The sequence below is a fragment of the Thermobia domestica genome, chromosome 12 (assembly GCF_964235325.1).
Source record: "Thermobia domestica chromosome 12, izTheDome1.hap1.1, whole genome shotgun sequence".
Taxonomy (NCBI): domain Eukaryota; kingdom Metazoa; phylum Arthropoda; class Insecta; order Zygentoma; family Lepismatidae; genus Thermobia; species Thermobia domestica.
The window spans coordinates 58,138,181-58,149,725 of record NC_137465.1 but is presented as its reverse complement, the minus strand read 5'-3'; the positions used below and the strand labels follow the sequence as shown (position 1 = coordinate 58,149,725).

At 35.6% G+C, this 11,545-nt stretch overlaps 1 protein-coding gene across 1 annotated transcript; it reads left to right on the top strand.

The window, feature by feature from the left end:
* The first annotated feature begins 4,837 nt into the window (after positions 1-4,837).
* Positions 4,838-6,559, top strand: LOC145665969 (glutamate receptor ionotropic, delta-1-like). The gene has a single exon (XM_081733075.1). It carries the CDS (start codon positions 4,838-4,840, stop codon positions 6,557-6,559), a length of 1,722 nt encoding a protein of 573 aa, XP_081589201.1.
* Positions 6,560-11,545: the final 4,986 nt, after the last annotated feature.

The window sequence follows — 11,545 nt, the reverse complement described above, 5'->3', positions numbered from 1 at the left end:
GGATGATGAAAATTGTTTGTCAGAATCCAAGGACCTTTCAAAATCTAGATGCGAAAGAGATGAACGGGGTGTTAGAAATCTTGTCTATGAATTTAAGAAATTCGGTGCTTTCTCTGTAAATCAAGAAAATTTAATGTCTATATCGACACGTAATCTAGCCCCATCTCATATTACAGAGTCTTTATTGTAGACACATAAAAGAGGAACATTTTTGTTCAGGACTGATTGATGACTATACCTCAGAAGTTTCATGTGTCTGAAACATATCAAGACGTTGACATTGGAGAATACTAGTGATAGAGTTTAACAGGCTAAAGAAGAAAAACTCAAATTAGTCAAAAAAAAAAAAAGTAGACATTTTTCATAGATTGCTACAGAATCAGGTCGAGAAATAAATCTGCAATCTATTCTCGACTACGAGCTCACTCCTGTCCCAATATATATTGCTGATTCCAAGGGTGATGTTCGTACCACATGTAACAAGTCCGAACTCATTCACATCTTGACAGTTAGGGTTGTGAAGTCATCTCCACCATCTAACAATGAATTAACATGCATTATCATAGATGGACAACAACTTACGCAGTCCTTGGGAAGAATTCCAGATTGCTCTTCATTTAGGGAGTATGCAGACAGATACTCAGAGAAAATTTTCCAGAACTTAAGCCTTTAACCTATTCTTCTAGAGTAGAGATTAATTTTCTATTTGATCGATATTATGATATCTCCATGAAGGCTACTACTCGAAAGAAAAGACCAGCAACAGAAGGTTCTTGTCCGAGTTCTTTCCCTTAATGATGACGTAACCAATGGAAAGAATTGGAACCAGTTCATAGCCAGAGAACAAAGCTAATTTGGCAAAGATATTATCTGAATACTTGATTACAAAAGCCGAACAAGTGGAACGGTACCAAATTGTAGTATTGGGTGGGTTTACTGAAGCAAAAGAGGTTCAATGTTCAACACAGAAGGATGTATCGATGCTAAAGTCGAACCACGAAGGTGACACGACAGTAATTCTTCATTGGATTGATGCGTGCCAAAGAGGTTTCAAACGTCTACTTGTTGTTGCCAATGACACAGATATTCTTGTACTCTTGCTGCAGTTTGCTGATTAGCTCCTAAAGAAAATATGGTTTAAAGCCGGAACAACAAGTCAACCTAGGTTTATTACTGTCCATGATATTGTATTGCCTCATGAATTGAGACATAATATCGCAGCCTTTCATAGCATTACAGGTTGTGATACTGTTAGTCATTTCTATGGCATTGGGAAAATGACTCCATGGCATGTTTTCAAGAACTAGCCGTTTTTTCTTGACGGTTTGAGAAAAGATGAACTGACCGAAGACACACTGGGAAAAGCGAAGGAATTTGTCTGTAGCCATTATCACCGTTTGTGAACACAAGCAAAGTCAGAAGCCATGTTTTTTAGGAAATGAAGTAAAGATCTCGAGGCTCTTCCACCAACTGCTGATGCTCTAAATTACCACATCCAGCGAGCTTGCTTGCTACCAAGCATTTGTCTGGTTCACATTTGATGTTGCTCAGGAACAATTGCTCTTGGTAACCACCATTGAATGGAAACTGCAAGACGGTAAATTAAACCGGTCCTTACAACGAAAGTTGTCGTGCTATCAAATTGCAATGAGCTCGTGGCTAAAAATTACCTTGTATTAATGGAGCATGTACCTGTACCACAGACTGTAAAAATCCGTACTCAACTAACATTGTTGATTATGAAGATGTTGATGCAGATTCTGGTATATCATTTTTCTTGGACATTACTCAAGTGAAACTATTCTTATTTTGCATTTCAGTTTTCCATGTTATTGTCTCATTAAAACTGGTGAGGTTTCATGTCATACATAATTAGTTGTAATTTATTTGCATCATTTAAAATTTTTACCATGTATTATAGACGCTGTCATAGTAGGAGAGACAACTTGTAAACCGTTTGCTGTAAGCTTGAATTGGAAATCGGTCAAGCATGCATCCAGCTTAATTGGTAAACGTGCAAGCATGCCGCAAGCTGGATTCATGTAACGAAGTTACATGCGGGCAACCTTGCATTCCGTGTTCCATTCAAGCATGACGCAAGCGTTTTATAAGTCCAATCAATGGACGGCCACTGGTGCTATGACACTCTGCAAATGGGCTAAAGTATCGCTTGTAAGTACAACAAAAAGCACATTATATGAAAGCATGCGTTTCAAGTGCAACCGAAGAAAGCCAAAAGCCAAGTACGCGCCAACTGGCTGAAAAGTTTCTTGTCACTAGAGTGGTGATGTATTTATTTTGCATTTATTCACTTCCGTTTCCAAGAAAGAATCGATAGCCAATATTTTGGTTCTGTCACCCACAATATCTTCTTTCACATGCTTGTTGCTTCATTTTAAACATCTGTATTGAATTTCACATCCCTTTAAATATATTGTTTGATATCAAACTTGGCTAGATTAATAAGTAAAGATTCGACGGCCATTTTGAAAATTCTTGACCGCTATATTGAAAATATATTTTATGTCTCCTATTATCACATTTTACATAATTTATCCAAACTTATACGACCTCGTATCATACAAACATACACTAAATATCCATATATTGAGTGCCTTTCATGTATATTTACAGACAAAGTAGTGTATTTCTGACAACTGCCATCACTTTACAAAATGGCGGCTCCTGACGTAATTTTAGAAATTCAAGAATGCCAACAAACCGTTTCATGTTCCCTAGGGACCCATAAATCAAAATATATCAGTTGGAACTTGATAACATGTTGTACCCCTTAAGCCCCCCATTACTCGATTTCGCCGCTAGACTAAAATACAATAATCCTATCTAGTTTAACGTGAAATGCATATTTATAGACTATTTTTATAACAGGTTGGAATTTCCGTATTTTATTCTACGCTTTTTTTTATTTTAAGCAATGTAGAAATGATTTGTGAAGAATTGAGTATTTTCCATGATGAAAAACTGAGTATTAAACCTAGAACCACTCTATAATAGAAAATTTTCACACTAACAAACTGTTCGTAAAGTGTTCAAGGATGAAAAATATAAAAACTGGAAAAACAAGGACCCTAACACCGTTTATAATGATTATAGGAAGATATTGTATACACCAGTCGAAAAATGAAATGAAATGAAATCTTTCTGTTTTAAGTCCCACGGTTATGCCGGCTAGGCTAAAGAAGACGGTGATGAGAAGTGCATGAACGGGTGGAATGAAGAAAATGGAAGGAAACGGGAGAACCCCAAGAAACTACATGCACACGACGGAGATGCCAGTCGAACTAGTGTTCAGGGAGACATTAGCAGGTAAAGCAGATCTCCTGTAAACAAGAAATTAAGAACCGTTGAACCCTATTTTGACTTCAAGAAACCATGCCTGTTATGTCGCGGAAGAATGTAACGAAGAATTCGAGAATGAGTTTCCTATAAGAATACGTAGGAAATTTTGGACAGTAAGAACACTTACATTTAAAGCGAAAGGTTATAGAAAGCTACTCAGAGGAAGGATAATTGAAGAAGAACATCAGAAGTCGTATTTGAGACATTTTGTAAATCTTTGAAGTGAAATGAAATCTTTCAGTTTGACATTCCAAGGTTATGCCCTTTAAGTTAAGGGAGACGGATGGTTAAGGCAAATGAATGATGATGGAAGAATGAGAATGTGGGAGTAAAGGAAAACCCGAGGAAAACCCACGGATCCGGTTACAAACTCAGATATTTCGTACTTATTAGTGGAAGAGAAACGATAACGCGAGTTATGCAAAAACAAATCATACGGTATGTATAAACTGTAAAGTGTAACTGATGAAATATCACGCCACTTATAGCCTAATAAGCGACTCTTGATATATACTACCACAGGGGTAAAAGTAGATCTGAAAAGGTAAGGGAACGCATGATGTCACGCCGCCCCTGTGCCTATCTTTGCCCATTGTAATTTTTTAGGAAGTGGGGGCACGCCATAGATATTTTTTGGAAGTAGAGTAATGACGTCCCCTGCGTTCTCCCTCATTTTACCCTTCTACTGCCATCTATGAAAGAAATAATAATTATATCAGTTTCAAGTACCTACCTGCGTCAGTTCGTTGGAGGCAGTCATTTAAGTCAGTCAGTACATCACTGAGTTGAGTTCTCGTTCTACATGACAATGTTCGAGACCAAACGTTGAAAATCACTACCTCCAACGATCGGAGTTTAAACTGATTCAGTATTTCTTCCATACATGGCACTATATGCCATGAACGGCTTATTACTAGTGGTCCTATATTTCAGTATCAGGTAAAAAAAAAAAAAATTAAAAATATCCTCGTGCGTTTGCTTTAGTTTCCTTTGCACTCTTAATTAACTTATAAAACAGCGTACATAATAGCTTGCAAACAATATCCCTCATAGTACGCACACGAACTTTAACAACCCCTTTTTGTACATTTAACTACAAAACTTTAATAGAACGCTCTCTCGCGTACAGTCTGTTGACTCACATAAAGAATCTAGAGTAGTACTACCGGTAAAACTATTTCAAGTAATGTATTTTTGTTTATTATGTTTCAGGTACATGTTGTTGCACACTACGTCATTTGGAGATCATTTTCTCAAGGAAGCAGAAATAATGGAATGTTTAAAACGTATTATCATCGAATTTATACTTTTCACCTTTGTAACAAAGAGCTCAGCAAGACAAAATATTTACAATTTTCTGGAAAACTCTAATCAATCCATGAGTAGTGAAATATCATTATCCATAACTGAGTTATACAACGAAGTTTTTCCACAATCACGACTTATGACTATACTCTGCTTCATATGTGAAGAGTCAATGGTGACAGAAATACAGGAAATTTTGGGAATTCACTCTCGACCTACGATTATCATTGATCATTACAGTAGTGAACACAAAAGTATACATAAAGATATTGTTAAAGAAAACTCTGTCATAATTATTTTTCTGGAAAATGAATCTTCTGCTAGAAACATATATTTCATTGAAGATATGCTTTATTGGAAACATAATGTTAGTTTAATTGTCGTTATCAAATCAACAACTAATCCCAAGTTTCAGAATATTTATTGCAATGTTGTACCTAAGCATTTGGAAATGAAACTTCTTAGACTTACCTTGATATTTGTTGCCCCTTGTAATGCGAACGTACAAGAATCTCAATCTGTTGCAGAATGTGGCACTGCTTTAGTTATTTCATACAATCCATTTCACGTCGTATTTAACAAGAAACGTGTCCCTTTGTCGAAGTTATATGATGCCAAAAGTGTATTTGAACACTCAAATTCTGTGACAGAAACTTCCAACTTTGCAGGCTATCCATTTAGAATTACCGGTGCTTATGCTAAGGTTCTTCCATTTTTCGGCTTCTCAAAACAAGATACGAACTATATTTTTGAAGGATATTTAGCACAAATCTTCAAAGAAGCGATTAAATACATGAACTTGTCTGATGTTGTTACGAGTGTTCATGATTATGGGAAATTCGGATATAAACTTCCAAACGAGACATGGACAGACATGATGGGAGATATAGCAATGAGAAAAGTTGACGTTGCATTTGCTGCTTTAGGTGTTCTTTATCAAAGATTAGAGATAATGGAGTTCTCTGAATTTATGGCTGCATTGCCATCAGTATTTCTGGTTAAGAAAGCTGGAAGACTTCCATATTGGAAATCCCTTCTTAAGTTTTATGACACTCATGTCTTGATCTGTATAGGTGTTTCGATACTGCTAATTAGTATTATTTCCAAAGCTTTCCAGGATCTTAAAAGAGGTGATTTTAGTCGAGTATTGTTGAACATGTTTGGTGTTCTTATGCAGATGTCTGTTAAACATCCCAAACGTTCATCCGTGAGAATAATTTTCTTTAGTTGGACATATTTCTGTTTGATTATTGGATCACTTTTTCAAGGTGCTATTATTAGTAATCTTACTTTTCCTCGTCATTATCCAGACATCAACACGTTGCAAGAATTGGCACAATCCAAGTTAACTGTTAAAGGAGTCGGTTTCTATCAGGGTATTCTAAACGATGAATCGAATCCTTTATTTAGTGCGATATATCGAAGATTTCAAGTAGAGAACAATTATGAACAATTACTTAAGGATGTATTTCGAGGTGAGTCGCTTGCTGTAGTTGCCTCCATACCACTTTTAAAGTACTGTGAGGGAAAAGTTATCCCATGTTCTGTGTGCGACGATCCATTTCATTTTATCAAAGAGACATTAGGTATCCAGTTCTCAGCTGTTCCTTTTCCTAAAGGTTCACCTTTTATTTCCCGTTTCAATACTCTTTTACGCACAATGCATGAAGTTGGTTTAATTAACAAATGGTATTTAGATGAAATCAACAAAGCAAAAACCAGTGAGGAATGTAATAACACGTGCAACGGATTCCGGGAATTAGCTCTAGTGCATTTACTGGGTAGTTTTTACATATTTGCAGTAGGAATTTTATTGACAACTTTGGTCTTTTTACTCGAAGTTCTTATTTACTATAGAAGAAAATGGTTAGTCGTAAATATAAACGGAAAATAGTGAAACTTCTGTTCTTTGGAGCCTATTTTAGCAAACATTAAATTCTAGTGAAACCTTAACATTGTATCTGTATTAAGCTTTTATTTATAGTTATATTTAATCAGGCTAGAATTAAATGGAACAGTTCATCACAGATTCCGAAAGCCTTTCTGCAGAACAGTATACAAACTAAGGTGCATTAAGCCAGCCCGAAGTATTGTGTATATTATTAACAGAATCTTCCAGTAATATTTTTGTTACGTTTGAAACACTTAAAGCACTGGTAGCATTTTTTATATGTGCACATGCATATCTAATAAATGCACGTATATAAAGTTTATTTTATTGTGTTTACACAGTAAATCTACGCACTTGTGTTTTTGGTGATACTCAGTTTGGTAACAAAATGCGTTAAGAAATTCTTCAGTATTCATAAATCCGCAGTTGGATTATTTTCTTTTTAATATCTGTACAAAATTCAAGGTGAAAAATATTTAATTTCCTTGTGCGTATGTAAAACACAATTTATCAGATTTCGAAGTGAAAAATCATTAGGCCTACTACAAAAATACATCATTACATAACCATGGTACGTCATTACATTACATAACCCCGGTTACTCAGTGGTAGAGCATTCACCTCTGGTGTATGGGGTTCTTGGTTTGATCACAACTAGCATCAAGTAACCTTTGTGGTGCACAAATACTATGTGTGTTTGTTTTCCAAGGTTCTCCCGTTTCCTCCCACTTTCTTCATTCCACAATTTCATTCATTTCTCATCATATCCGTCTCCTTTAGCCTATACGGCATAATCGTGGGACGTAAACCTGAAATACAGGGTGTCCGGAATGGGACTTACGGTTTTTAAAAGTGTATAGTTTTAATATGGTCAGAGACACAGAAGAACAAACATGCATTTTAAAGAAGAATTCAAAAAGTTTATTTGGTCTTACTTACAAGTCATTTTAACTCCACGTGAGTTCAATTTGTAACTTTCAATATGTAGGCTGAACTCAATCTCTCTCCAGTATTCTGTAACATCTGAGGTGTTACTGAAGCAATCGCATTCCTAATACGGTTCTGCAGTTCATCAAGGTTACGCACATTTTCACCAGAATACACAAGGTCTTTCACACACACCCACAGGAAGAAGTCCAAGGGAGTAACATCAGGAGAGCGTGCAGGCCACCTAATTGTCCGATCACGATCTATCCAACGGTCAGGAAATTCAGTATCAAGGTACTCCCTCACTTGGTAGGCTCCAATGTGGCGGGGCACCTTCCAATTGAAATATCACTTGAGGTTGCAAATGTTGTAACTGGGAAACAGCAAAGTGTTGAAGCATGTCTAAGAACACATTTCCTGTTATAGTTTGCTCTATGAAAAAGAAGGGGCCTATAACTGCGTTATGTGTTAAAGCACACCAAACATTCAATTTGGGACTGTCTCTAGAATGTTCTATGTACGCATGCGGATTCTCAGATCCCCATATCATAACACTGTGTCTGTTAACACAGTCAGACAAGTGAAAAGTTGCCTCATCAGAAAAAAACAACGTTCAATAGGAAATTATAGTCATAATCAATCCTGTCCAGAATTTCAGTTGCAAATGCTGCTCTCTGTGGCTTATCGTTGGGCTTAATTTCTTCCAACAACTGCACCTTATACGCGCCCAAACGTAATCGTTTGTGTACCACATCGTGCACTGTTGCTTTTGGAATTGCCAATTGCCTGCTCGCTGCGCGAATTGACTTCCTCGGGCTACATGAGAAACACTCTCTTATTGCTTCCACATTTTCTTCTGACACACGCTATTTACCATCGTTGTGTTGTTTCGCTACACTCCCCGTTGATAAAAATTGATCCTTCCACGCCTGGAAACTGTTGCATGATGGAGGATCCTTGTGGTAAACACGTCGAAAGTTTCGTTGAACTTGAACAACACATTTGTATCTTCAAACCACCACACGCATTACGCCTTTTCGACTGCCGACGCCACTTCAGTTTATCGGCGATACTAGTGCCGTCAGCGGTCAAGTATGAAAATTTGCTGAACAAAACTTTTTGAGTTTTTCTTCAATATGAATGTTTTTTCGTCTGTATCTCTGACCGTATTAAAACTTACACTTTCAAAAACTGTCAGTCCCTTTCCGGACACCCTGTATTTCATTTCATCTTCATACGTAACAAGGGTGAATAACTTATCTTTGCATATACTGTATGCAGTATAAGATAAATTAATGGAAAATGTGTGTTTTGCTTTATATTAATTTAACTTATATGGTAATTATTTAATGAGTGATCATAAAAGAGTTTTCCTTCAATAATTTTGATTTTTCAATCAAAGTAGTACCGATTAGTTATATTTCATTGTAAACAAGAAAATCTAAATTAAAATTGCGTATTAGTATTTGCATTTTCTTTAAAACATTGACTTAACAGAATATCTAGATAAATGGCTAATTAACTATTTCTACATTTTGAATTGTCACAGTAAACGTACAATGGTTCATTTTACGTATAACAGACCCTTTGGTGCACGGAGCCCCGAATTCTATCCTCAATGAGAGAACATTGAAATTCGAACGCACCACGAAGCTTCGTCTTCTATCTTAAACTGTTGGTTTACGTTCTTATATAGCCTTGGTGCTGAAGAGAGACGCTAAACTTCAACAAACAGGTAACATTAACACCATGATTAGATTCTAGTATTTGTCCTTTAAATTACATAAATATACAATTCAGTCCAATTTTAAATCAATCTTTTAACAGTTTACAGTTGGTTACCAATATTATAATTAATATTTATTAAATACTAGCAAAATAACCGTTCTTCGCACGGGAAGAATACTCTCATTTTGGACATAAAGGGGTAAATTTGGATTTAAACTGTATCGAAAGTGTCACTGTTCGTCTCAGCAGCCCCGAAAACTATGAATTTAACACTAATATCGGCATAGGAACCGACTTGAAGAAAATATTGGGGTGGGAGCAAACAATGAATAAATATATCATTATATTCAGCCGTTTTCTATCAACTGCTTCCCCCTTCCAGATCTCGGTCGGCTGCATCTGTTCCGCTGGGAAATTCACAACCTAAGTCAAATTTGTCTAAAGGCATTGAAACAAATTCAAGTCCAAAATTTGGGAACTTCACTGTAAGTTTGCGTACCACATTGATCTTTACTTGTCATATCAATGCTGCCAGAGTGTTTGCTTGAAGCTTCAGTGCTCTATTAAACACAAATTTGAAAATGGCGTTTTCTATCGAATAAGAAGTCTGTTCCTAATATAGAATTAAAGGCACGACAAAGTTTGCCACAGAAATGCTTGCTCCTCTTTCTTAATTTTTCCTCGACTGGATTATATTGGGGGGGGGGGGAGACGAGGACCCTACCTTTAAATATTGAATTGGCCAAAAGTGTCCTGCCCCCCCTCCAAAGTCGGCGCCTATGAATATCGGTTTACTTTCGATCATTTTTAAATATCTCCCCTAACTTGCACTTTTAAAGTGAAATGATAAAAACCATCCCAGGCCCGAACCTCATGTTGTTAAAAAGTTTGATCGAGATCAGTCGAGTGGTTCAAGATTTACAAAGTCACAACCATGGTGACTTTCAGTTATATTGTTTTCAAAATGCATTCGTTTAATGGGAGGTATATTTGTAATAACTATCAACTGAATTTGAGAAGCAACCTCTAAGAATTCTAATTATATCAACACAGCAACTTCTATGTATCTACATTTAAATAAAGCCAAATAGAAAGCTATTTAATTTACAATACAACAATAAAGCTCCGCTTCACAGAATTCGTACATTCATTTTCTAATTATACAGTAACTAAAGTATACCTCAGGGGTGTAGCCAGCAGGTTTGTGTAGGGGGGGCCCGTCGTTCTTGAGAGGGGGGGCCGCTACAATGTACAAAGCCAAAAAAAAAGGTGTTGCTGCTAGTGTTTTTGAGGCCTGAAAGAAAGGAAAATTTTGATTTCCTTCTGGAAGGCTAAAAACACTATTTTAGCTTATTATTATTATTATTATTATTATTATTATTATTATTATTATTATTATTATTATTATTATTATTATTATTATTATTATTATTCATAAATTATATTCAATATAGTTTTTATTATGCTTAATCAAGAACTACTGCCCAGGACCAAACGCTATACTTTTGTGCATAACTATAAAGGTAACCAAGAAGGTTCTGTCACTTTTCGTGGAGGTCTGTGTTCAATTGGACCTCACACTGTGAGTTGAATGCTAGTGGAGATAAGGCGAACGTCAGATGGGTATGTCCATGGTAACTCACGTTACGTAATGACGTATATTTTGAAGAATACTAACCACAAATAAACTTAAAAAAAGGAAAGCTGTCATATTTATACAGATAATTACCAAATATCGTCATTTTATATGATACAGCAAACCTAGGAGAAAATACTATAGTAACTCACGTTACATATAATTTCCCTACATTCAGAACCTGTGATTTTTCGGTACATTTTCTTTTGTGCTGACATAGCTATGTGCATGAAATTACTATGTAAGATAGGGACACACATAATTTAATTATGGCAAAAATATTAAATTTTTATTTACATTTTATGACTATTTATTTTAGTGGAATATGCACAGAGTCGGGTAACTCACGTTACATTTGTCAACGATCTTTCATTATTAAATATAAGCAACATACATTTATAATAACTTGAAATAAGCACAGTTCAATTAAGTGGAACATGGAACTTTACTTTAAGAAAAGGTTTCATCAGTTATATGAAATTTTACTTGGGATACCGACAGAAAATAATGAGACCTATGTAATAATAAATAAAGCTGTATAGCATAATCAACATTAAAACTTAGTAGATTAAAGGTAACCTACGGAAAAATTAAGAAAATAGTAATTCTCTGAAAAAAAATTAATGATGCCAGCTACATACAACTATATTTTTATCATAAGAATAACTTAACTAAAAATTATAACTATATTACTTTCA

Excerpts from the sequence above, each read along its gene's own strand:
- LOC145665969 (XM_081733075.1), top strand. The coding sequence starts at position 4,838 with ATGGTGACAGAAATACAGGAAATTTTGGGAATTCACTCTCGACCTACG.